The sequence below is a fragment of the Onychomys torridus genome, chromosome 1, assembly GCF_903995425.1.
Source record: "Onychomys torridus chromosome 1, mOncTor1.1, whole genome shotgun sequence".
In the NCBI taxonomy this organism is placed as follows: domain Eukaryota; kingdom Metazoa; phylum Chordata; class Mammalia; order Rodentia; family Cricetidae; genus Onychomys; species Onychomys torridus.
Window position 1 is genome coordinate 69,775,844 of NC_050443.1, and position 27,643 is coordinate 69,803,486.

Below are 27,643 nucleotides of genomic sequence, written 5' to 3' on the forward strand. Positions count from 1 at the left end.
TGCCCCATATGTAGTTTTTATTGGGGTTCCAACTTTGGGTGCTCTGTAGTCTTTTCATTGCAGGGCAGAGTTGTATCTTTTAAAATTAGGAGTATTTTAAATGTAAGAGACATGACAGATTATTTTCATTATTTTATTTTTGTTGTATATATTTGCTTTACATCAGTTCAGGTTCAGGTTCAGGTTCAGGTGACTGAAGGGCCTTTATGAGGAGTTTGTATTGTCTAGACGCAAGGTGTGCTGCAAACACACTCTGAAGTAAAATGGGAAATACCATCTTTCTACAGACAGGTTTAGAAACTGTAGTCCAGTAATATAAGAAGTTTCCTTTGCTTGGTAGAAAGCTTGATTTAAACCTATAAGAAAGCATATTGATTATCAAACATGTAAGTCTCACAAGTCTTAAAAGTATCTAAAAATAATGGCAGTTTTCCTTTTTTATTGGCATATGTATTCACTGTTGGTAGCAATGGGTTTCATAGACATTTTCATTAATGCCTTTTCTTCAGTCTTAAAAATGACTGATTTCTTGTGCTTCTTTAGTTTACCTCTGGAGGTACACAGAATAGACTGCTACAAGAGTTCAGAAAATAACTGGAATGATTTTGGTGTGGAAGGCTTATAGGTAGCAGTTTGTTGATAGCATTTTCCTTGAGGACACATGTGCACACTCTTAAAAAAATATAGGATACAGCTGTTAATGCTAGACTTAAAGCACTGGTTTGTTTTGTAGCAAGCATTCAATACACAATGAAGGTTAGTGGCCTGAACTGTAAAGGCACAGCATGACAGAACTATTTTTAAAATCCAGAGAAGGGAAACACTGCCTTTGGTCTAAATGACTTTAACAGGACAATATATTTGCTCTTTAAGTTCTGAGTTCCTTACGTAGTCATTTAAGTAAAGGTTTTTAAAATAGAAAACAGTCCTACCTGGCAGCAAGGCCCCCATTCACAGATAGAGCAAAAAGGATAGGGTATACACCACCCATAACAAAACCAACTAGTGCGCCCCGGCTCATGGCACAGGCTTCACAGTTCAAATCACCTAGGAAACAAATTGTGTAAGTGATGGTCAGGATATTTAAGCAAACATGATTTAAAGAGCAGAGGGTTCACATTTTTCAGTGACACAGCAAGAATGATTTTGTAAGTTGTGCTCAAAGGATGGAATGTAGCTCAGTAGCATGAGTATATGCTTAGCATGTATTAAGGACTCGGGTGGGAAATAACTAATAAACAGGAAAATAATTCTTAACTTGATCTGGAGTTTTAGAAATCGGAATCAGTATTTAACAGAAAATAAAACATAAAATTGCCCTCCTTAACAAACCTAGGGGTTGGGGATTTAGCTCAGTGGTAGAGCGCTTGCCTCAAGGCCCTGGGTTCAATCCTCAGCTCAAAAAAAGCCCCCCAAAAACAAAAAAACCTAATGGTGGTATTTTTGTTTTCATTCAGAACATACACGGAATAGGATATATGGCACAGTTTCAAGGAAGCTAATTTTTCTAAATACTACACATGTACATAGTACTTCTAGAGGTTACAGTGGTGTTCCCCACAACATACGTTGCTTTGAAAGAACTTCTGTAAAAATAACAGAAGATACAAAGGCAGCGCGGGAGCTCTGCTTCAGCTCAGGAAATAGGACTGTTATATATGTACTCAACTGTGCTTGGTTGGCAGACCTAGTGTGAATTAGTTGTTGCATAGCAGGCTAGCAAGATTCAGCCTTCCCTAAGCACTGCATTATAGCCTACAGCTACTTAGTATTAACATTTTGGTATTAGGTGAAGCTGCAGATAGTGTGTACTAAGGCAAATAAATAATGAAGTAAAACATACCTCTACTCAAGGGTATGCTTACAAAACCTCCATAAGTCAGGCTCGCTGTCAAAAATGGCATCATGGCCATCGGTAAGCTAGAAACTAGTCGAGCTTGGGTCACGTGCAAGATGCGCCGATAAAGACTGTTTGCTATTAGGCCACTGAAACCAGCATTAAGTCCAACAAATACTGATCCATGTTCAAGCAGATTCCTGAGGGTGAGGAAAAAAAGAACCTGTTTCCACAATTTGGTTAAGTTCTCTAATTCTAGTATGTTTCACAACTTACTAGCACCCTGGGAAGAATGAGACATATCTACTTACAGGGTCAAAAAACCAAAATTAAATTATAGCTTTATATCTACATTTCTGTTCTAAAAAGGCTTTTGAATTTGGGCAACATAAGGATACTGGCTACATGCATTTTGTGATTTTAATAAAGAACCTTGCCCTGAATTATGTAACAGGGAACAGCTCCGAAGAGGGAGATGCCCGGCTCTTCTGAGCTCTCATGATACTTAAAAAGTACAACACATTCTAAGGTGGTAGGTACTATTTATTATACTGACTTATACCCATTGTATCTATAAACAACTTGTTTATACACATAGGTATATATTCAGCTTTGTATGGAATTAATGTATTTCCTTTTACTCTTCCCTCAAATATTAATAACCAAATTAGGAAACTGGAGTAACTAACATTCAAGTGAACATTATGCTAGATAGTTTACAATAACTCACTGATGAACATTTAATTGATAATTTGAGATAAGTAGAGAAATAGATTTTAAGCCAAAATACATGTTCTATGTTTAATTTTGAGAGAAATACCTAAAACTACCATTGAATAATACTACAAATAGAATAAGCTCTTCAGTTCCAACTCATTCTGGTTTTCACCACTTGTGATCTGCAGTATGGTTCACTGTTGGATGTTTCTCATTTCTCAACCCACTGGAATAACCCTAAAAGCACCTCCACTAGCTAGGTTCTGCGGTTTTTGCTTAGTTTAAAAGCTTCTCTAGGACGTCATGCTGAAGCATCCTGCACTGTGGAAGACAGTGCTTTCCTGACCTCTCACTTGGCATTCACCAAGCCTATCATTTCATTCACTGAGAACTAGTTATGTAAAGGTGACTTGTTAAAGGCACAAGAAAAGCTGCATACCTCAGAGAGTCTCATGACTGGCTCCATGGGAAGAGACTGAATCGAAAGGTTTTCAGAACTCCAGAAATGGTTCAGGAAATTCTAAACAATTATAGCCCCAATGTGAGAAGGGGTTAAAGAAACTGGGAAGTTGTACACTTTTACAAATATATAAAAGTCATAAAATGGGAGCCATCCCTATTTTAACCATAGGAACTAACACTTAGAGTGGAGTTGAAACCTGAAAAGAACACTCTATTGTCTCCCAACTAAACTATAGTTTGCTGTGGTTTTAAAATTAAACACTTTTTATTGTTTCTAAGCTAAATCTTAAACTTGTAATACCAGCTTGATTCCCAGTGCTCTTTGTAATTTGGTGAAGAGCCCACTGGTAGCCTGCTTCTTCCTTTGTTCCTGGTCACCATCTCAGCTCCTTACATCAGTCCTTTGGGCTTTCTTTTTCTTGTAAGGTTTCTGTTTATCTGAGGAAACAACTAAATGGGAGTGTCTGTAGGGGTAGTGGTAAGGGACACACAGTTGTGAAGTTTATCAAGTTCTTAACTACTCAGTGTATAGGTTATGTTCTCTCTTGTAAGACGGTAAGTGCCAGCAAAGAGTGGAATTGGTGTGGTTTCTATATCTGAAGATGCAGCAATCTAATGTTTTACATCTTTCATCTCTGCTTCTACCATGCTGTCTACACACCAGAGTAACTTAACTATGCTGGTTCTTTTCACTGGTACCTCTCACCTATTTTAAATCTACTACCCAGACTGGCTGGAATAGACAATAAAAATAGTTGGACCAAATTTTTCCTGCTTAAAACTGTTATGTTCACTTACGTTTCACTAACATTGTTTCCTCAAATGTGACAGTTTGTAGCTTTGTCACTTCTGTGATCCTGTTCAGGTTCTTCCTAGACTAACTCCTTTTTGAGGTCTCATGGTTGGGCAAAACCAATCAGTGGGTAAAGGCACTTGCTCCAAGCCTGGCAGCCAACCTAAGTTCCATACCCGGGGCCCACACAGAAAGGGAGACCAGACTCCTGAAAGTTGTTCTCTAACCTCAGCGCGTGTGTGCGCGCGCACACACACACACACACACACACACACACACACATGCACACGCACACGCACACCCTCAGCCTTAGCCGTCATAAAAGTAACCCATTCAGATTTTCTGATGGACAAGGAGGCCTAAGAACATTGTGTAGAAGTGCACTGGAGTTGCCTTGTACTAACTTTATAATAGCAGCATGTTTAAATTCTCTTTTTTATCTTAAAGAGCATTAAACACCCATTTCTCTGCCATTCCATCTAGCCACATATTCCATGGTACTTTTACTAAAGGTAAGCATATAGAAATAAATTGAGAAGACAAGAAATAAAAAAGGACAACTTTGAAGTTCTTTTAAGTTGTTATTTGTAAATGGGTTCTTGTAGTTTTACATCACTGTAAAAATTGAATGGAAAAGTGGGTTCATCAATTGGATACTTCCTAAGATGTGTTCTAGTTTCAATTTCTACAGTGAATTGTGATACACAAAAATGGTGTCTCTGGGCTTCAGTTTTTTTCATCAGAGCAAAAACAGAGCTTAGTTTCCTTTGGTATCTCGTGTTATTTATACGTTAAGTCAACAAATTTAGGACAGTCTGATAAATCTTTCTGATAAAGACATTTTAATACCATGGACCTTACCTTTCTGGTTCTGGAAGTTGTTTAATTTTTCTGGATATGATATCAAATATTGAATCTTCTTTGATAGTACTTTGTGTATGATTTTCCATTTTGGACCTAAAAAAACAAAATCTCATTTAAAAAATATATCTAGCAAAAGTCTCCTGAGATGCATACTTTTGAAAGCTGTAGATTAATTTCATAATCTGAAAATTCAATGTATGGATAGCATACAAACAAAACATCCCCATTCCTCAATAAAGCACAACAGAAAACATGAAAAACAGCACTAGTTTCTAAGAAACAGATGTTTCACAGTTCTTATTTCCTAGGCAATTTACAACAGGCATGAAACAAAAATTATAAAATGCTTAATTCAGATATGATGACATGCTTGTAGTTGCAGTACTTGGGTAGGTAGACCCAGGGGGATCAGCTCAGGGCTCTCCTTGGCACATAGGAGTTTGAGGCCAGCATGAGCTACCTGAAAACTTGCACAGGAAAAACCCCAAAGAACTTGTGTTCAATAGACAAGTGGGGTAAAATGCAACAGAACTTCAGGTCGCGAGAAAAGAAAACAGACACCCCAACAACCAGTAAACTGGTAAAAATCTTAAGCCATTAGGAGGATACTAAGATCATAGATATATCATTAGGTACTCACGTTAGTTTAAAATTAGAAAATTTCACTCGACCGAAGCATTCCAGAAAGCTGTGACATGCTGTTGATGGAAGTACAAATTGTATTTCAAGTGAGTGTAACTACTTTGTAAAAACAATCTGGTGTTGGGTTAGAGGGATGGCTCAGTAGTTGGAAATGGTACTGTTACAAAGGACAAGAACTGGGTCCTCGGGCTCTCCAGCTCTCACGAAAGTCTGCTCACAGCTGCTTGTAAACCAAGTTCCAGGGAAATGGATACCCTCTTCTGACTTCCATGGGCACTGCAGGTGTGTATACTAGGCCACAGGTGGACACACATGTACACATGATTAAAAAAAGTAAAATCTGGGGCTGGAAAGATGGCTGAACAGTTAAGAGCACTAGGTGCTCTTCCAGAGTGCCCAATTCAGTTCCCAGCACCCATATAGTAGCTTCCAACTCCAGGCTCAGGGTGATCTTCAGGTCCTGGAGAAGTCCCACAAGAGATCATCATGTATCTAGAGAAAGCTTTCAGCATGCTGGTGGGGCCTGCCATCCCATACAAAGGCAAGATGGCAAAGACCCTGAGAGAGATGTGTGAGCTGCTAAGCATAGCAAGGGGTCCTAAGGCAGTTAGGTCACTTCAGACAAGCTTGGCTCAAACAGGCGGCAATCATCAGCACATTCTAATCGACCAAGGCTAGAGGCTAGTCAAGGTAGTTTTTCATTTTTGGGCAGGCCTGGACCATGGCTTTGTCTTTGAGCTGCTGTGGAGGCTGGCTGGCCTAGCACGTATTGACTGTGAGGGCTGGCTCAGTGGCACAGGCTTGGTGTATCCTATCTCCCTTGTCTTGTTGTCAGGGGCACCAGTGATTAATTGTCTTTTGTGGTTCTTCCTCAGAAACTGCTTGTCCAGTCTCAGGAAACTGAAATTGAGCCCTGATGCCTGATCTCTGAGAGAAGACTAAGCAGCTTGTTGTGGTGTCTGCTCCCAATCTGATGCCCTCTTCTGGCATCTCCAGGCACAGCATAGACATGACAGACCTTTAGACTGAACATGGCCCATATGCCAGTAATTTGCTATCTCTGTATCAGGGTGAATGTCAGAATGGCAAATGAGTTTTTGGGTACAGATTAAGCTCTTTAAAAAGTACCCCCGGTGGCAGTTATGAAAAGCAAAGGCCTGCCACCTGCTACACCGGTATTACTATCATTTGGGAAGCCGAGGCAGGATTGTCATTTCCTGGGCTATAAAGCTATTTCTCCACCCCCCCCCAAAAAAAGTCTAAATACTACACATATTTCAGAAAGTTTCAGCGTAAATACCGAACATCGGAAAATCAAATTTAGCCAAGGTTACCCTGTAGATAAACTCAATAAATCCAGTAAGGTCCTCCCCTCTTGGGCAGAAAGTGAAGAGGGGCTCAGCAGACAGCTCCCCCTCCGTCGGTCGTTGCCACCCGGAACATCTCCTGGCACTGGCATGTTTACTCACCACTCGGCGGGATGAACGGCACCTTATGCCCTCCTCCCAGCCGCGATGCTTGCCCAGGTTCTCCCGCGCCGGTGTTTGCTACAACCTTCACTCAGGTCGCCTGGCCTCCATCTTTGGCTGACACGTGACTCGGTCGCTGCCTCTGCTTCCTGTGGAGGGACTTCCGGTCCCGGAGCTGCTAAACTGCACAGTAGCGGAGAAGGGGCGCGGCTGCAGAGGGCCGCGGTTGGTTAGCCCTCGCCCAGGTCCAGCAATCCACTGGGGCTGTCAGCCAGAATCCTCCCCAGCTGGGCACACAGCCTGCTTCCGGCTCCCCCGAACGCGGCGGGGCGTGTGGAAGCAGCTCGGCCCCCAGCGGGTGTAGGCTGCTCTGGCAGTGAAGTTAGCCCGAGGCTTGAGATGCCTTTGCTCCGTCTGCTTTCGCTTGGATCATCAGCTCTTTGTGCCATGTTGTGCTGTGGGTGACTTCCAGGGGGAACGGGAGCAGTTCTACAGCGAGCGCTTGTTCGTCTCAAGCATTCCGGGTATCCCCCAGAACATTGCTTCCGTGAAACAGGGTTCGGTGAATGCAGTTCAGAAGCAAGGGACCCGGCGTGATATCATGCGCTTTAATCTCAGCATTCATGAGCTCCAGGTCGGCCTGTGAGTTCTCTGCCCTCCCTCCCTCCTCCCTCTCTCTTCCTGAGACAGGGTTTCTCTGTATAAGTCTTGGAACTCGCTTTGTAGACTCTGCCTCCGGTGTTAGGATTAAAGGCGTGTGCCACTACCGCCAGCGAGACAAAATTAAACTTTAACGGGTTATTTTGTAAAGTTGTGAATAGTTGGTAAAAATGCCTACCAAATTGCTTTGAGAGTCCTGATATTTTTTTTTATGAAACTGTTATGCCCAGACTGCGGTGGTGGTGGTGGTGGGGCGCCAAAAGACCACCACGAAGACTGACTCCCTTATGTAAAAGCAAAAGAGCCTTTGTTTTCAAACTTGGTCTCTCTGTCTGTCTGGAGATTAGGCCTAGAATGGCTTTTGAAACCAGAAAACCCACCCCCAGTAATAGACCTCCTCCAATTAGTCCACGCTTCCTAATCCTTCCTCAACAATCCACCAATTAGGGACCGAGCATTCATATAAGACTATGAGGGCCATTTTTATTCAAACAACCACTGAGCTTTCTTGCTGGCTGTATTTTAATCTTTATAATATTAACAAGGTAGTGATTCATACATTTAAGAGGAAACACAGGCAAAAGCTGAACAGTAACATGTCTTTCATGTAATAAATGTTGAACCAATATTACATGTATACATGCACAATTATTTGATATAATTCTGTGAATTTTATTTCTGTGTTTTCTCCCCTATCAACACACTAGACTGGCAACTACAGGCAAAGTAGAGGTCGGAGATAGTTGGAATGCAGCAGTAACAACAAAAACAATAATAATGGTAGCTGCTATAGTCAGTTTTTGTTCCCACAATTTGCTGAAGCCTTAACTTCTGTTGTGGACTGAATGAGATGTACAAAATCGTGTGTGTTTGTGTGCATGTCTGTATTCATGCACTGACACCAGAGGAGGGCATCATCTCTCCTCCTCTATTACTCTGTCTTATTCCTTTTCAAGCAGGGCCTCTCACTGAATTGGACCTTGTGTCTTTTGGCAACACTGGTATACATAAGTCCCAATGTTCTTTTTGTCTTTGCTTGACTTAGCACTGGGGTTACAGGTATGCACGAGGTCAGGACCAGCTTGTTGTGTGAATGTTGGGATCCAAACTCTGGTCCTCATGTTTGAGCACCACATGCCCTTAACCTTTCAGTCATCATTCCAGCCTTAGAAAAGACAATCTGAAGTAGGTAAGTACAGTGACTCAACTTTCAAATGGCAGGGGAAACGAAGAAAGGTCAACCTTGTCATCTTTCCAAGGTTACTAATATAATCATATACAAGAATGAACTATGGAATTTTATTCCATAACTTTTCTCATCAGTGTTCATTTTCAGAATGATGACGAATACACAATTGAATGCCTCAGCAGATTCTAAAAGAGGTGCTGTGAATTCTTTAGATGTGCCTTTCTTTAGGACTGTGACTGAATCATTACACTTCTGGTTTTTAATATATGACACGCAGATAGGTGATAAGTATTTAAATTGTAAGTGAAGGTAATTTGTAACTAAGAGTGTGCTTAGAGACACTCCTGTGTGTTTAATATTCCTTGTTCCCCTAGTGCTTATCTGTGAGCATGAGGTCCTCCATGCTTCCTATATTTTCCCCTCTTAAGAACTTCCTGTTTCTGGGGTTGGGGATTTAGCTCAGTGGTAGAGTGCTTGCCTAGCAAGTGCAAGGCCCTGGGTTTGGTCCTCAGCCCTGGGGAAAAAAAAAAACAACAAAAAAAACCTTCCTGTTTCTCCAACATTTAGCTCATCTACTTTTCCCATAATATCATTTGCCTAAATAGTTAAGATACAATCTCAGTTTCCTCACATTATGTGTACACCTCTTAAACCATCTAATACTATGTGTTCATAGTTCTTATTCCTCTTCTGAGAAGTCTTTAGGGATCATTTCTTATTACATGCACAATCTCTGATTCATACCAGGTACCTGCTATATCTGCATAGGTAACACTTGAGGCTCCAAACCCATTTTTCTTTCTTTCTTCTTCTTTTTTTAAAAAGATTTATTTATTATTTATTATGCATGCAGGGTTCTGCCTGCAGGCCAGAAGAAGGCACCAGATCTCATTACAGATGGCTGTGAGCCACCATGTGGGTGCTGGGAATTGAACTCAGGACCTCTAGAAGAGCAGCCAGTGCTCCTAACCTCTGAGCCATCTCTCCTGCCCCACTAAACCCATTTCTCTACACAACAAAGAAAGAAGGATGAAACTTGCATTTGTTTTACATTTATATTTACTGAGTATCTGATATTCTGATATATGCTAGGCAAAAGGAGCAGAGTTACTTCTCACTCTTTGACCAATGCCTGAGGCCTTACAAAAACGTCCATTCTGCCGAGCTGGCCTCTACTGATTCTTTGGTTCATCTTCAGGCCCAGCTTTTGCACGCATTCTTTCACATCCAGCATAGTGGTGTGAGCTATGAAGCATTCCAAAAACTGCCTGAAACACTAGAGGAATGGCCATTGCTTTCATCCCAGTTTGAGAAAGGGTTAACCAGTGGAGTACAACTCTTCCTTTTGGTGGCATTGGAACAGTATGATACCTGAAAATGAAAAAGAGACAACCATATCTCCTGGACTGACACACTATTGAAAGCTGCTGGTTTCTCCTAAACTAGTCATTTCTAGTATATGTCTATCATGTAGATAACAAAATTACATGTTAGCAGGCTATTTTGTTTCGATTAGCCTGTAACTAAAGAAAAAGAAGAAGTTATCAGCACTCCCCATTCCCCACTGCCCCCCCCCCAAAAAAAAAGAAGGACAGAGGAAAGAGAGAGAGAGGGAGGGAGGGAGGAATAGTAGAGAAAGGGCTGGAGAGCTCAGTCAGTAAAATACTTGCCATGCAACCACGAGACTGAAGTTTGATCCCCAGAAATGCAGGTTAAAGAGAAAAAAGAAAAGAAAAAGAAAAAAAGCCAAACCTGGTGATGTGTGCTTACAACCCAGTGCTGGGGAGGCAGAGACAGAACGGTCCCTGGGGCTCACGGTCTAGTCAGCCCAATGGCAAGCTCTAGCTCAGTGGTTCTCAACGTTCCTAATGCTGCGGCCCTTTAATACAGTTCCTCATGTTGTGGTGACCCCCAACCATAACATTATTTTCATTGCTACTTCCTAACTGTATGTTTGCTACTGTTGTGAATAGTAATGTAAATTTCTGTGTTTTCTGATGGTCTTAGGGACAAGTGTGAAAGGGCCGGGATCCACAGGTTGAGAACCACTGGTCTAGACCAATGAGAGACCTTGTCTCAAAAATGTAAGGTGAACAGGCATAGTGGCACGTGTTCAAACCCAGCACCAGCAAAGGCAGGCAGATTTCTGAGTTCAAAGCCTGCCTGGTATACCTAGAGAGCTCCAGGCTATTCATGGCTGCACAGTGACATCCTGTCTCAAAAATATAAAATCAGGTGGGCAGCTTTTGAGAAATAACACCTGGAGTTGACTTCTAGTTACATGTGCATGGCACACACACACACACACACACACACACACACACACACACACACGTACACATGCATGCACACATGGGGGGGACGGTGAAAAAGGTTAGAATAAAGTAAAAAGAGAAGGAATGGGTAGACTTACTTAACTGCCAAATGTCCATTTTTAGAAAAAGCCAGAGCACTGGGATATGTAACACCACATATAAAGCCAATCAGTATACTTCTCAGAACACAGTTTTCCTTGCTTAAGTTACCTAGAAAGTGAAAGAAAAGTTGGTTTCCCTTTAAGATTTAAGATAACAATTAATAAACAGGGCAGCTGTCCCTCAAAGCACAGTTATTTTTTTATTTGCAGCCACAGATAAACAGTAGAAAGGATTTTAGAAATTCAAAGTCTGGCACTTAACAGGCTTAAACACATCTTGTTTTAAAACTACTTATTATACTCTAAAATATGGAGAATTATCATTTATGTATGTTTTTTTACAGAAGCAACATCACAGTGAGAATACTAACCTATCACATCCAATATCCGGATTCTAGGTGAACACACGTATGTATTATTTACTATGTGAAAGGTATATGCTAGGTACCAGGAATATAACTGTCCTTAAAATAGACCTTTTAGTCAAGCGTGGTGCCACACGACTTTAATCCTAGCACTTGGGAGGCAGAGGCAGGGGGAATCTTTGAATTCTAGGACAGCCAGGGCTACAGAGAAAAGTCTTATCCTAGAGAGAGAGAGAGAGAGAGAGAGAGAGAGAGAGAGAGAGAGAGAGAAAGAAGAAGAAGAAGAAGAAGAAGAAGAAGAAGAAGAAGAAGAAGAAGAAGAAGAAGAAGAAGAAGAAGAAAAGAGAGAGGGAGGGAGGGAGGGAGGGAGGGAGAGAGGGAAGGGAAGGGAACACTTCTAGTCAGTATATTAGGGAAGAAAGTCATTAGAGAAAGATTAAAGAAAAGCAGTAAGGGGCTGGAGAGACAGATCAGCACTTGAGTGTATCACTGTTCTCACAGAGGACCCAGGTTCAGTTCCCGGAACCCACATGGTGGTTCATAACCACTTCCAATTCCAGTTCTATGGGAGAGTGTAGTGGGTAGCCACTCCAGCTTTGACCTGGAAGTTCCAACCCCCATAGAGGATCCGGTAATGGTCACGCCTACAAGGTAGGGCTGGGAGAGGACGCTGAAGACCCAGGACCTTGGACGCTGGAAGTAGACCCAGCAGAGTTCTCAGAGAACACCGCCGACTGTGACATACTTTTCCCAAACCCTGCAACCTAACTATTCATTCATTTGTAAGTTACGCCACTAAATAAACCTCCCTTTTTAACAACATGGAGTGGCCTTGATAATTTCACCAATATCTGGTGCCCAACGTGGGGCAAATTCCAAAGGCCTGGGTGGCTCCCACCTCAGCCTCCTCCCCAGCTGGCAGGTACCTAAACTAGCCTGCAAAGTTCCATATAACCAGGGAATGCCTACATGGTTCCATTCCCAAAACAGGGAGCAGCTAGTCCGGTCTCAGTTCCCTAGCTTAGCCGCCCCCCTCCTTTTTTTTTTTTTTAAGGTTTATTTATTCATTATGTATACAGTGATCTGCCTGTATGTATGTCTGCAGGCCTGAAGAAGGCATCAGATCTCATTATAAGTGGTTACTCACTACAGGAGAGTATTACCTGCCTTGCTTGATGAGGACTGTTGCACATATCAAACCAAGAAATACATGTAAAAGATAAAATCATATACAAATATCTGAGAGTATTACAAACATTTGTTAATGAGGAACTTTAATTCATCACAGCCACATTATGTATTGAAGAATTTAAGTTTACCTGAGTGCAAAGCATCAGTTACAAAGAGTTTGTAAGTAATGACGGTAGATAAAAATGGAAGGGTAGTTAAGGTAGCAAAGCTCTTCAAAGCTTCATGTTGGACCTTGAAACTGTTTCTGAAAATGAAGTTTGCCAGTACTCCAGACACAGCACTACTAGTTCCATATAAAATTCCATGCACATCTAAAATACTGGTAGGACCAAAGGAAAAAAACTAAGATTAACATGACATTCTTTAAATGGATCTATTCTTTCTTTAGTAGTTATACACTATAACATATTTACCCAGCATCAAATGTTTTGTGTTATTAAAATAATTGCCTCAAAAAATTATTTCTTTAAGATCATCTAGAAAAACTATTTTCACATGGTTAGCCCATCTAGAAAAGAACTATTTGTGAATTGGCCCATATACATTTGAAATAATTTGTCTATGGTTTATGAAACTTCAGAGAACAAGATCTGACAGATTTGGTTTTACTTAATCCTGGCTCATACCCGAATCAATAAAGCTCTAAAGTTAAACTATCGTTTAACTTATTCTTGAGTTATATGTGTCAGGGAGGGGGTACACTTATGCAAACATGAATATGAGGCTGATACTGGTAACCGTCCATGACTGTTCTTTATTAGTTAAGGCATGGTCTTTTAAAGTCAGAGCTCACACTAGTTTTACTTGCCAGCTTGCTCTGGGGATTGCCTATCTGTTTTCTAAGGCTGGAACTGCTGTACACCTTGAACGTCTATGGTTTCTGGGCATCCAGAAACTGCAGACCTCAAACAGAAAGAGCTCTGACCACCAAGTCCCTCCCCAGCCTTGCCAAACCCACCTGAATCATAATTGCTCATCAGTAAAAGATAAGTACCCTTCAAACTGGTTTCATGCCAGTTGCTTTTAATTCAAAGAATATTTGTAGAAATAATATTTCAGCAATAAGTTTGGGCAATTTTTTTTTTTTTCAGAAGCAAAAGAAGGGTCTTACAACAGCCTCTAACTTGAGTTTCAGGAGCTCCAAAGCTCCTTTGTCGTTTCTCCCAGTATATGTTCACATACATAGCATACAGTTATACAAACAGACACATAAATAAAAACAATACATATAAAAAGAAGCAAAAGAAATTATCCAGTCTAACAAACCACTATTTCAATCCATTGCTCAATCCATTGCAATTTCTGTCCAGTTCTTAAAAAAAAGGGGGGGGGGATTCTTCATAACCAACTCAGTAGGTAGTTTTTTTTCTTCTTCTTTTTTTCCGTGAATTATTTATTAGCTGTGTTTTCAGAAATTTTGCAAAGGCATCTTTTGGAACTTCAATGTGGCTAGTTTTCCTAAAACCCTTCCCCACATATGTGAATATCTACAAGGTTCTCTTCTTAGACAACTGTTTAAGATAACAGTTCAGGCAGGAGAAACTGTGAAAGTCTATAGGAGAAACGTTTTGGCAAAATGTTATAGGGGTGACACTACTCAAAAACGAAACTTTTGAAGAGACAAACAGAAGGAGCAAAAAGCAAGCAGTTTCTTAAACAATCCTCGGAGACTATGGTAATAGAAAGGATGGATGGGCAAGTCAAGTTGGTGACTCAGTTATTAGTGCATCTCTTACTCTTTTGTGTAATATTCAAACTTTTTTTTAATGATTTCGGTGATCACAGGTTTTCTGAATTTTGCATCTCCTAGAGAAGGAATCAGCCGGCCATGTGTATAAATTGCCATCTTGATGTTCTGGAAAAAAAATGAAATTCCAGAGTCATAACAGCTAATTATACTAACACATAAAACTTTGTAAAACTATATTCAGAGCAAAACCATTTAGAGTCTAGGAATATTCTAGACACTGTGGGATCTGCTTTCCCAATATTTTAAAGAAACGATTCAATCAATATTTACTGGGCTCTTATTATTGTTAAGATAATGACTTTGCTTTTTGAGTCACAGGAAACCAGGGAAATGATTACGTCTGTGTTTATACATGTGGAGGTTTGAGTAGGAATGGCCCCATAGGCTCCTATATCTGAATGATGGTCCTCAGAGAGTGGCACTACTTGAGGATTTAAAGATTAGGAGGTATGGCCTTGTTGGAAGTGTGCCACTGTGGGTGGGCTTTGAGGTTTCAAAAGCCCATGCCAGACCTGGGCAGTCTCTCTCTCTCTCCTCTCTGTGTCTCCACCTCACCTCCCGCTGCCTGTGGATCAGGCTGTAAGCTCTTAGCTGCAGGGACACTAAAATAATGGACTAACCTTTGAAACTGTAAGCATGCCCTCAACTAAATGCTTTGTTTTACAAGAGTTGCCGTGTCCTTGTGTATCTTTGAAGCACGAGAACGATGAGTAAGACAACAGATTAGCAAGGTTGTCTTATCACTGAGATGATTTTTTTTTCCTTCAGTATAGCTTCCTCTGTTCACTCCAAAAGAAGAGAAGGCCCTATCTGTTTACCCTCTTCAGGTAATGGCAGAAACAGTACCTGCTTGTGGACAATGAACGCCTGTATTCTCTAATGAAAGCCTGAGCTCATTCTGTAGACTATTTTGGAGTAGGAGTGGGTAGGAGAGAGCCAGGAATGCTTTGGAGATGGATACTGTTCCAACCTGGGAAAAGGCAGTGCACCACGGTTATATTGGACTTTATGTTTTATATTCAGTTTTCTAGTAAGGCTTGGGGTAGAAGCAAGGCCTTTGTCAGAAATACCTATGTGGTGTACCATGAAGCCTGTATTCACGGCAGTGGACTCGGGGACTGTAAGATTCCCATGTCCACATGATAAGCAGATAACTACCAATATTGAAAGAACACAAGGCCTTGGCCAATGAATTGGTGAAAAATTAAAAAAATAAAATTCAAAAGAATCTATTCTGAATGTCTGGCTATGGGTCAGCCTTTTAGGTCTTTGTGGAAACATTTGTTAAATCCTTTTGTATTCTGACATTATGTAGCTTAAGAGGTTTTAATTTCATCCTAACAAGGAAATATGGATATTTCTTACAAATATCACTGATATTTCATCAGTGAGAGGTCTGCTGATTCAAAGTTCAGTTCTTTTTATTTTTTGCTCTACATTTTTTGGATTAGTCATGAATGAATAGTTATAAAGTCAAAGTCTCACTATAGATTACATGCTAATATTTATAAGTTAAGAGCATATACTAAACCTCAAATTAATGAAAAAACCAATGAACCCAGACTCCAGGAAAGTATGGTTTCCTTTATCTTAAGGTGGCATTCAATAGATCAAAAGACCAGTTTTTCTGCCTCAATACAGAATGGTTTTGAAATCAGTTCTTTTTCTTTAAAATATCTGAGGAAGATTGGGGGGGAGGGCACAAAATGCTTCACAAATTATAACTTTTTAAAGGTACTAGATTAAAGGCGTGCGCCACCACCACCCTGCGGAAACTACTTTCTAAGAGGGATTCTCTACCCAATCCATCTAGTGTACTATGAAGGCAGATATCAATAAGATCATGGCTAATCAAGAAAACCTTACAGAATTTTTTTTTTTCTGCTCTCATCCAATTCACTGAACAGTCCTCCCCACCACAACAGAAAATTTTCAGTCCCTTGAAACAGCTCTGGGGACAGAAGTACCCAGAATTATGGATGCAGGACAGTAAATACTGAAATAATGAAAAGCGACAGAAAACATTTTTGGCATCTGGTGTTTGCAAGGTTTTCGCTACACTCTACTTGATTAAAGCAAATATAGACTATTGACTTTCCCAGAGGTTTTTACTTATTTTTGTGGACAGAAGCCAGGGACTTCAGGCATGGGAAATGCTCCATCCTCATTTCCGAAAGAAGGCTTTCAACAAGCGTTGAAATGAAGATTTTTGCCACAACCAACTTTTAATGTAAAAGTTAAGTTCAAAGTCACCCAACCGATCAGATCTCCATCCCTGTACAAGTAAGTACATTTGTGTAGATGTGTGGTTTGCAAAGTGTGTTGTATTTTTAAGTATACTTTTGACTTGACCTTCAAAATTTTATCCAACATTCTTACACGATTTATATCCAGCACTGGTGTATATCAGGTTCTTAGGTAATCAAAATAGTGAATGTTTTCAAGAATCCATCACAATCTGGCGCTAAATCAGGACAAACAAGATCAATAAAAAGCAGAAAACTTAAACAGAATGATAGAAACAGACGCCTGGCCTGGTGCGGTTAGGCGAGAAGGTATTCCTAACCAAAGAAAAGGCTTGTAAAAGGTCCTCGAGGAAGAGAAACAAGATACAGTTAATCTGGAGTAGACTTCAGGTCTATGTTGTTAGGAACTGGAGACTTTATTAAGCCCTCCATAAAGTCGGGACCAGTTCTCTATTTGCTCAAATCCTTCACGTGCACCATCTCCGAGGAGGTGACCCACACCATCCCAGGTTTCCGCCTACCTGGGGCGCTTCTCTATCTTCCATCTGCACCATACTAGCACCCCTCAATGGAGACCCGGTTTGGGTCTGCGACACCGCCATCTTGGCGCCTCACGTGACTGACCGTAGGGCGTGGTCAGAGCGCCTGGGGCGGAACTTGCAGCTAGCTGACAGCTCGCTTCTCTCGCCGGGTCCGCCCCCACCCTGTCAAAAGCGGCGCCCCCCAGCTGGGCGGAGATTGGGCGTGGCGTCCGGAAACTGCGACTGCTCATTGGCTTCGAGGAAGGCCCCGGTGCGCGAGGGCCCGCCTCCGGCCAGCCTTGCTTGTCCTTTGCCTGCAATTTGTCAGCCTGGCCGCCTCTTGGCCAAACTGAAGGGAACCTGGGGCGGTTCGGGCTCAGGCCTGTTGCTGCACGCCTTCTTCTCTGGGCGGCTGGGGTAGTCCGGCGCTAGCAGCTCGCCCCTTCGGCCTGGTCGGTGTGTCGAGGCTGTGGCTTCTTGGGTTCCTCCTCAGAGCCTCCAGCCCGCCTCCCCGGCGCGGCCAGAGCAGCACGGACTAGCCTGCTCTTGCTAGTTTTCAGTCCCCTCATAGTCCACCTTCAAGCCCCGCTTGGAAAGGGTCCAGGTCGAAATCCCCTCACCCCTGCTCCCCAGAAGAGCCCTGGTCGGCCAGTGATTCAGAGTTGGAGGGTGCTGCAAGGAGGCCAGGCGCGCTTCCGTGCACGTGAAATGCCCAGCAGCGTCTCCCAGACCCGCAACCCCCGACCCTCCGGTCTCCATGTCTTAGACAAGCCAAATTCGAGAGTTATATAATTTCTAGTGCTGCTGTTTCTCTTGCCCGAGGAAACACTTCATCGCGTGGAGGGTGCAGGACATTTCCGTGCTCTTCTGTATAAGATCGGGGTGTGGGCAGGGGTGGCCAGCGGTGGCAGAGAAATGTCTTTTCTGCAAAAGGAAGGTGGGTAGATTGGAGAAAGACTGAGAAAGGGTGGATGTGGAAGCCAAACAGCTGCACTCCCGTTTAGGATATCGCGGACTATTTGCATAGTGTGTGGTTGCATGCCTAATACTACTACAGCATCTCTGAAAACACCTTTGGGGTAAGGTTTGGTTTCTCCTCTCCAGCAGCCTCAGTGTTTTTCCTCGCCGGATAGGGAGCTGCTTGGACGCAAAGAGATGGCATGATGTGAATGACTCCAGTGTGAAGAAGTCTGCTTCGCCAAATCATCCTGCATCAAGTGCCCATTGCATAGCACTTTAATGTCTCCATGCCAAGGGATCGCTTTCCTTCTTTTCCACCCTCTCAGTTAATACACGGGAGGATCAGAATCAGAGGGGCATTAAGGATCAAGCTGTGGGGGCTTGGAGAGCACAGAAGAAAAATATGAAAGGGACAAGCTGGATCCTGTTTTACTGAGGGGGTGAGATCCGGAACCATTAAATAGAAGGGGGCCTTTGCATTTCTGTTCTGCCCAGAAAACTGTTCAAACTCACACACCCTTGAAAAGACCAGAGTCAGACGTTTTTAAAAGTATTTTTGAAGGGGGAAGTTTAAACATTTTCCTAAGAATTGATGCTCTTTATTACCAACCATTTTGATCATGTATAAAGTAATGAGACAACGACCCTAAAATTGGGCTGTGCCTTAACTGAGTTAGTCATTGACCATCCAAAAGTATTCCTGCCAGAAGAGAGGAGTTTTAATAACATTTTCTATGCAGACAATAACTTTCTCAGCTTTGAAAACAAGAACACATATTTTACAAAAGTTAAAAAACTTATTTTTTTCCTCTGAACACTGTGGGCAGTGCAAACTATTTGGTTCTGGAAAAAATGCACCATTATTTTCTTTATTTGAAATAGAAGACTCAGCCTGAATTATCAAGGCTGAAGCGTGAAGTGGTTTGCAACAGTTAACCTGGCTTCCATCTCGATTCAGCTGGATCAAGCAGAGACTTGCAAAGAGATCTCGAGTCCAGTGTCAGTGGAGAGACCCAAGAATGCCAGTCAAGAAGAAAGGTGGGCTATGAGGTTCATATATAACATTTAAGTTTCCCTTTTTTTTGGGCTATGTTATTTGTAATTTATATTGTATTCCATTGGAGAGCAAAAATTTGCCTTGTTTTGAGTAAATGCTCGTTGCAATACTATCTACTCAGTAGTACTTTTTCAGTAATATTTTGCTACAGTAAAATTAAGATGATATTATAGACATATATGAATTAATAAACTAGGCAGTTGATGTCACCATTTATTATCAGAATAGATTCAATGCTATAGATTTGGGGTTTTCCTTAGCTTGTTAAAGCTCAGTTTAAGTAATATTTTAAAAAGTAACTGATACAATGGAGCTCTTTCCCATGAGCTTAATATTTATTGAATGATTATGTAGTTGTAACAGATAGCAAAGTGATTATGTTTACTCAGAGCAAAATTATAGCTTTATTATTTATAATTAAAAATAGACTTCATATTTGAGTTTATTCCACTGTAAACCTCCACTATTGTGGTAATTCACAACTATGGTTATTTATTCTTAGAAGTAACATGGTTATTATTCAATAAAATACTTGGAAAGTTCCCTCAAATAAGACATGCACTTGCTTTTTCCCCCCTTTCAATAACTGTTATAACTTTGATCAAAATCCAGTGGGGTTTCTGGAGCATCATTTATTATAGGTCAGAGACTTTAAGGGTTCAATTTAGCCTAGACCTACCTGAGATGAACTTTATTCCATAGGACTGTAGTGAAATATGTTTTTTAAAGGTGACATCAGTAATAAAGTTTGTGTAGAGGTTTGAATAAAAATTAAGAACAACCTTGAAATTTACTGTTCTGGGCTAGTATAGTTTCAAATGTCCAGTTATGTTGATTGCTATGCTATTGAACCTGAGACCACCCTATGACATATTTTCATATAAGATCTAGAGAAATTATATGGCTTTTTATGTTGTTCAATCCATCTGCTCATGGGTTTGGAAGATGTATTGAGAAAAATCCTGGTCAATGAGGTGCTTTTGTCTAAAATAGTGTATGTAAAGGGAAGCAGTGCTATCTAAAACTATTCAAACATCTACAATTGTGCTTTTCCTCCTTGGGGTTGAAAAGTAGGACTGTTTCTTCCTTTATCATTCCCAATAAGACTACTGGAAGGGATGAGCTGTCTTTGATATTCTGGAGTTGTACTTGGCCATGTTGGTTATTGTTGGTTTATACACAACAAGAAAGAAAGGTTTGGGAAATGAGGCCAATAAACAATGTCTTTGATTTCTTTAACTCAGTGTGTGTTTTTTATCTATCTACTATTTATGTAGACAAATATCTTTTGGAGTACTTTATTTCACTTTGCTTACAATTATAAAATGGCAGAGAGAAGGAAGGGGGAGGGAGGGAGGAAGAGAGGAGGAGAAATCACAATTGATGTTCTAGGTGTAACTTTATGTAAGCGGAGTGAACTTAAGGGGTCGAAAGCCAATAGACTCAGTTTCTTAAAAGTTACGATATTTTAAAAACTTCTAGAAATTGTTGTCATATTATTGAAAGTTAATATTTCATGAGAAAATGTTACATTTGTTCTCTTTGTCTTCCTTCTTTAAAAAGTGAGTTGATACAATGAGATAAATTTTTAAAGGTGATCAACAAGTTCTTCTAAAAAGGTGTATATTGGAGTAACACTAATATATCTGCATTATGAAAATAATTTAATGAATTGATCTAGAGAATTTATGTTGCTTTTAATTTTTAAAAATTGTTAGTGTTCACATACTTTTAAACAGAGACTAGTCAAATTATTGCATGAGTTTTATATTTTAATTGCTAAGCTTGCTATGTCTACTGCTTCTACAAATAGGAAAAGTGTTTTAAATTTCAGTTAGATTTTATAGGTCAAACTACCCTTCATTCTTTTGAATGCTGTTCACGATTTATTGTTACATGGTATAGATATGTGAGAAGGAGTTAGATGTATGTGATGTAAAATAACTACCCATTGAGCCAAGTGTCTACTCATTGTCAACTATATCCTCATCAGAATATGAAGTTTTCCTGAGACTACTTTCATTTGGTCCTTATTTTGCATATTATTTCCATAGTAGAGAGGATATTTCCTCACTGATAACCTGTGACCATGATGGGAAGTGGGAATGGGTGTGAGATCTCATCAAGCCTAGTTGAGGGACCTATTCTTGGCCAGCAACAACTGCTCACCTCACACGTGCTCTTCTGCATTGTGGCCATTATTGTATCTGTTTCTACCTTTCTGATCCATTCCCCTTCACGTGGTTTTTACAGACCTCAGCTTTATCAACTGAAGACTCTTCTGTTCTGTTGTTACAGGTTTTTTTCCTGAGTTTTTTTTTTTTTAAATCCTGGATTCTATTATTTATAGTAGTAACTTGATTTACTCAACTGAACCTATAGGACACATTTTAGCTTGTAAAAAATATAGAGTTAATCTAAAGTAAGATATGATGCAAAGCCATAGAAGATTGGAGAGGCTTCTTGAATTGAATGATAGAATTTCATATTAGTTATTAATGTTAGAAAAAAGTTAGATATGGTTTGGCTTTATGTTTTCAGTAGAAAGTTGTCATTTTAAGTTGTTCCAATGGAACTTTTTAGTGCAGTGTAGTTTCATTCTTGAATATTTTTGTCATAATTATTATATACAGGAAGGAAATCATTCTTTTTAGTAATTGGCAATAAATGCCCCTTTCATTTTTGTGGTTATGTAAAAATGCTCTAGTTGTCTTCTGGGTATCTTTTATGCTGACATACAACTACCCCTGATATTAGTCATTACATTTACTTTTCCCCTTTGAATTCTTTTTTTGCAGTTGTTCTCAGTATATAAAATAGGCATATATAAAGAGATGTTTACTATGTGCTGAAACATTGTTTTCATATTCATTCTTTGACAACAAATATTTAGTCTCTTTTTTTTTTTTTTTGAGCTGAGGATCAAACCCAGAGCCTTGTGCTTGCTAGGCAAATGCTCTACCACTGAGCTAAATCCCCAACCCTGACAATAAATATTTAGAAAGAGAGCTGAATACTATGTATTTTGTTGTATATAATTTAGAATTCTAAAACTGATGATATCATACATCTTATAGGCACCCTTAACATTGAGATAGGTATTTCCTAGCCACAGTCTTATATGGCCTCACTTATATGGCCTCGCTCATTTCTGATTTTATTTGGGGGAGGGACCTTTTGACTAGTCTCCTTATTCTTTCTTCATTTCAAGTTTTCTTTCCTCATTACTTGTTTCTGGCACTTTGTGCCTTAAGCTAGTTGCAGTGTACCTCTGACTTACACTTGCCGCCCTTTAAAACCTTGTCAGCTCTTTCCATCTCTATCATTTCTTTCTGTTGCTTTATGAGCTCTTGACCCTTCCTTCCGCTTCTGTCTCGGGCTTGCTGGGATTGCCGATGTGTGTTATCGTATCACATTTGACTTCTAGCTCATCTTAAGTTAAATAAATCTTCTGGAAGTTATAAACAGGAGTACATATGCATGGATTTACTGATGGTTCCTGAATGGCTGCTGTTTTCCCTTTGTATTCATGTTTCTAAATTTATCTTTGATCTTTCATGTTTGCCATGGCAGGACTTTATCTAGATGCCTCTATGAAACTTCATTTTCATCCTCATTGTTTTCCTCAAAACTAATAAAAACTCAAAAAAGTTATGCCCATATTTTCCCAGAAAAGATTGAAAAAAGTAATTATCAAAGGTTTGAAAGTTCTCCAAGTAAATAATTTGCTTAGGATGTTTCTTTGCACTTTAAATTCTCTGAAGTCATCATTTTGGTGTTGGTAGAGAAGGTTTGGAAATCGTGAAGTCACAGGTTCTTGGTGTTAGAAAACAGCCAACAATCCAGGAGGCATAAGGAGAGAACATTCTGGACAGAGAAACAAAAATATTTTTGTCTTCACATACTGATTTAGAGGTATGTTAAGAATCAAGGAGTTGGGGATTTAGCTCAGTGGTAGAGCGCCTGCCTCGCAAGTGCAAGACCCTGGGTTCGGTCCTCAGCTCCAGCAAGAATAGAACAACAGTCATGAGGTAAACTGATCTATTAATTGTTTTTATTTTATACATGTTATTATATATTGGAAGTTTGCAAATAATATAGTAATGACTTGATATATAAGAGGTGTGACATGCTAGGTTTGGGGAAACCTGCTCAACACTACATTCAAAATAGAACATTTAATCTTCATTTTAGGCTTGCTACTACTTACTTTTTTTGGGTAGCAGTCTAGTCAACAAGAAGCTATACATAAAACACTGGATTTAAAAGATGTTGAATTAAGGCATTCAGTCCATTCATGTTTAGTCCTTCAACTATATTCACTGAACCATAAGAACACTATTCTTTTGTAATCATTTGTTCTCTTTATATCCTTATTTCTTAATATTCACAGTTATCATGTCAGTGATTATTTTATCACGAGGCTGAGATGCACACCACCTTTTATATTGGGAGCACAGAATCTATTTCCTATCACAGTTCCTGCTCAGGAGTTTGTAGCAGTAAAGATACAAGCGCTATGCATACTCAATGTAGGCTGCTTCGTCAGCAAAGGATCATGAGTTTCACCCAGACTCTTCTGTCCAGTCAGTCATTTCAAATTCCAGCTAGTAAGCTTTCTGCATGGGTTTTAGTATGTTTTGCAAAGCTATTTCAAGAATTATGGCCAAGTCACCTCTAAAATGAAATGGTTGTTCTGACCCCATTTATTTTAGGCCTTTTTAATCAAGAGCTGGGCATGATGTCTCATACCTGTTATCCAGTTTCTTAGGAGGCCGAGTCAGGAAGATTGACATAAGTTTGAGGCTACTCAGGGCTACACAGTAAGCTTCAAACAGCTTTGACTTCAGAGTTGAGACCTTGTCTCAAAACAAACCAGCAAACCAAAAAGATCAAGAAGCACAATGCAATGTAAAAAACTCCTGTGAAAATGAATTATTTCATTTAAACTTCCAAAGATTATGGATAAGATTTTGTAGCCTCTCTCTTCTGATGATACATACGATCTTGCTAGCCCCTGAGGTTCTACCTAACTGTGTTGGGGTGGGATTCTAAGGCTTTTATTTGAGTGGGAACATTCTGGAGCTCTCTCATTGAAGTCTGATAGTAAACTTTGAATGCAATTTACTAGATTCTATTTTATTAGCCTTCATAGGTAATAATCTGAATTATTTAAAAAGGTATGCATTTAGAGCAAATGAATTCAATCCTTTATCCACCCAGAATGGGTTCATTGAGTTCTTATCATCTATCAGATGTGTTTTAGAGAGGCAAATGGTATTCCACCTGTGCTTTTATGGTTCTTGTTAAAGACTTAAAATTATTTTATATGTATCAAAGTTTTGCTAGCATTTATTTAGACATACCAAGTGCATGTCTTGTTTCTATGGAGGTCAGAAGAGGATGTCCAGTACTCTGGGGATACAGGTGATTGTGAGCCTCTGTGTGGGCACTGGGAACTGAATATGGGTCCTTTGCAAGAATAACAAATGCTCTTATCCACTGTTAGCCATTTTCCAGTTCCCATCTTTATGATTCTTGAAATCTGTTAGGACTAGATGTGGACGTGAGCACTTTTAATAATTGCATAGTTATATTAACATACTCTGCCATAGAAACAGATGGAGAAGTCTCAAGGCCACCTAGGGAAGATGTGATATTTAACACAAGACACAGAAAATAATAGAAACTTACCAGTCAGTGTAGAATGAATTATGTCACCACATCCTGTATTGGCATCCTCACTGTCTTCCTCCTGTTCTTCCATAACACCAGCAGGATACAGTGGAAAAAACCCAGACCGTTCTCAGACTATTAGGCTACTAGGAGAATATAAGATAATCAATTAGACTACTTTTAAATTTAAAATTACATTTCTTTATTGTGCACATGTGTGTGCACATATATGAATGCCTCACGGTGAACGTATGGAGATCAGAGGAGTTAGTTCTGTCCTCCGTGCCCTACCATGTCCTACCACGTGGGTCTCAGGGATTGAACTCAAGTCCCCAGGCTTGGTGGCATGACTTTACTAGCTGAGTCATCTTGCCAGCCTCGATTTGGATTCTTGATGTATACATTTATATATATGTAGGAAATACCAATTTTTATAATTCAAATGTAATTTTTACTCCTAGTCATTGAGTAGAGAACAAACTAATTCTATTGTTTTAAGATTGCTCCTTGCCGGGTCGTGGTATTGCATGCCTTTGTTTTTTATTTTTTTGAAGAAAAAAAAAATCAACTTTTAATTTTTAAAAAAAGATTTATTTATTTATTTATTTATTTATTTATTTATTATGTACACAGAAGAAGGTACCAGATCTCATTACAGATGGTTGTGAGCCACCTTGTGGGTGCTGGGAATTGAACTCAGGACCTTTGAAAGAGCAGTTGGCACTCTTAACCTCTGAGCCATCTCTACAGCCCCAATTTTAACCCATAAAACTGCATCCAGGAATGTCTCTGAACTGAAGAAATATGATAAAATTATCCCTTTGAAGAAACCAAGAGTTCTCACCATCCCCATGCTCCTGAGGTCTATGCCAAAAGTAGCCCATTTCTGAGGTGCCTCTGTCCCTCAAATTTCTCATCCCCAGGCAGGGCTGGGAATGGTGAGGGGGCTGTACCTTCCTCCCATCGTGCAGGGAGCTCTTAGAATGTCACAGTGGGTGAGTGTCTCCCACCTCACTTCCTGTCCAAGCTGAGACCCTCCAGAGAGGGGCAGGCAGGCTGGCCCTGGCACCCTCCAGGTCTCGCAGCCAATGTTCCACTCCAGTCCACTCAGGCAGCTGTTCCAGCGCCCAGGGTGGGGAGAAAATTTACTAGAGGAGAAAAATCTAAAATCTCAACCGCCTTTAATCCCAGCACTCGGGAGGCAGTTTGAGACCAGCCTGGTCTACAAAGTGAGTTCCAGGACAGACTCCAAAGCTGCACAGAGAAACCCTCTCATGAAACACACACACACACACACACACACACACACACACACACACACACACACACACACATCGCTCATACTTTACTGGGGTTAGATGGGGTTACATCTGGAGTGTGTGGTACTTTGTGTGGTATATATGTTCCTCTGTGTGTGTATACAGATAATATTTTATAACACACACACACACACACACACACACAAACACACACATATAAAATTTACCTCTGAGATAGGTGTTTCTGTGCCTAGATAGTTCTTTCTGGTCTGATAGAGATTCTACTTCCAAGTCCTTGACTTATGTTTTATTTTATAGAATTCCTGTTTGCTTAGATATATTATGATGACTTCCTTTCTTAGTCTTGCTGTCTTTTAGCAATACTGATAGGAAGAAGAGCCTATCAAGCCTATTCTTTTTTTTTTAATTAAATTAATTTATTTTACACCCCATCACAGTTTCCCCTCCCTCTTTTCCTATCATCCCCTCCTCCTCTTCCCACAACCTACTCCTCCTCTGTTTCTATTCAGAAAGGGGCAAGCCTCAGCATGGGCGTCAACAAAGCATGGCATATCAAGTTGCAGTGCTAGGACTAAGCTCCTCCCCTTGTATTAAGGCTGGACAAAACAACTCAGTATGAGGACTAGCTTCCCCAAAGCCAGCTAAAGTGTTAGGGACAGCCCCTGTTTCCACTGTTAGGAGTCCCACAAGTAGACCAAGCTACACAACTGTAACATATATGTGGAGGGCCTAGGTCAGTCCCATTCAGGTTCCCTGGTTGTTTGTTCAGGTTCTATGAGTCCCTTCGAACCCAGGTTAGTTGTTTCTGTGGATTTTCTTATGATGTCCTTGACCCCTCTGTCTCCTACAATCCTACCTCCCTCTTTTCAGCAGGATTCCTTGAGCTCAGCATTCTTGCTGCTGTGGGTCTAAAGGGATGTGTGTGTGTGTGTGTGTGTGTGTGTGTGTGTGTGTGTGTGTGTGTCTAAAGGGGTGTGTAGTGTGTATGTGTGAATGTGTGTGTGTGTGATTGGGGAGTGTGTATGACTGTAAATGACTGTAAGTGTGTGAGAGTGTGTGAGTGTGAGAGAGAGTATGTGTTTCATCTGTTTTTCTTTGAATAAGGAGAGGCCCAGTGAAATCCCTCTGTACTTGAGAACCTCTCATCTCTGTGACAAACTTTTTTGTGAGGATTTACGTTTTTTTTTAAAGCAAAACTAGAATAACTTAAAATTCAGTTTGTGTGTGTGTGTGTGTGTGTGTGTGTGTGTGTGTGTGTGTGTGTGCTGGCACACACCCCTCTTGATGGAATAAATACCAAACCAGTTATCTACTTGTATGAGAAGTAAAGAAATGGGGCAATTTAAGGAGCGGTGGTAACACAGGTGACCACAAAGAGAAAATGACACAATGTGTGTCTTTAAAATAGGTCAGAATAAATATTCCCTGTATTATTTCTCATTGACAGATACCAAAGTGATTTGTAAACTACAATATGTACAAAATAATTATAATTTGTACTCAAGATCTGCCTCTGTCTGGCCAGATATTATCTCTACTATTTAAATT

The 27,643-nt window shown here is 40.3% G+C and overlaps 2 protein-coding genes across 3 annotated transcripts; both read right to left on the minus strand.

Moving 5' to 3' along the window:
* Positions 1-119: 119 nt before the first annotated feature.
* On the minus strand, positions 120-6,949 carry Tmem126a (transmembrane protein 126A). 2 transcript variants are annotated; one of them, XM_036199937.1, is made up of 6 exons: positions 6,785-6,949; positions 5,314-5,371; positions 4,671-4,766; positions 1,844-2,037; positions 933-1,047; positions 120-356 (listed from the first exon to the last, which is right to left on the minus strand). In XM_036199937.1, exons 3-6 carry the CDS (start codon positions 4,757-4,759, stop codon positions 158-160), a joined length of 597 nt encoding a protein of 198 aa, XP_036055830.1. In that variant the 5' UTR covers positions 4,760-4,766; positions 5,314-5,371; positions 6,785-6,949; the 3' UTR covers positions 120-157. The 2 variants fall into 2 exon arrangements, with proteins under 2 accessions (XP_036055830.1, XP_036055820.1); XM_036199927.1 differs by lacking the exon at positions 5,314-5,371 and having other exon boundaries at positions 6,785-6,948.
* A 2,725-nt stretch (positions 6,950-9,674) lies between these two features.
* Tmem126b (transmembrane protein 126B) lies at positions 9,675-17,743 on the minus strand. Its single transcript, XM_036186429.1, has 5 exons — positions 17,123-17,743; positions 14,342-14,460; positions 12,734-12,924; positions 11,047-11,158; positions 9,675-10,004 (listed from the first exon to the last, which is right to left on the minus strand). Exons 1-5 carry the CDS (start codon positions 17,201-17,203, stop codon positions 9,806-9,808), a joined length of 702 nt encoding a protein of 233 aa, XP_036042322.1. The 5' UTR covers positions 17,204-17,743; the 3' UTR covers positions 9,675-9,805.
* Positions 17,744-27,643: the final 9,900 nt, after the last annotated feature.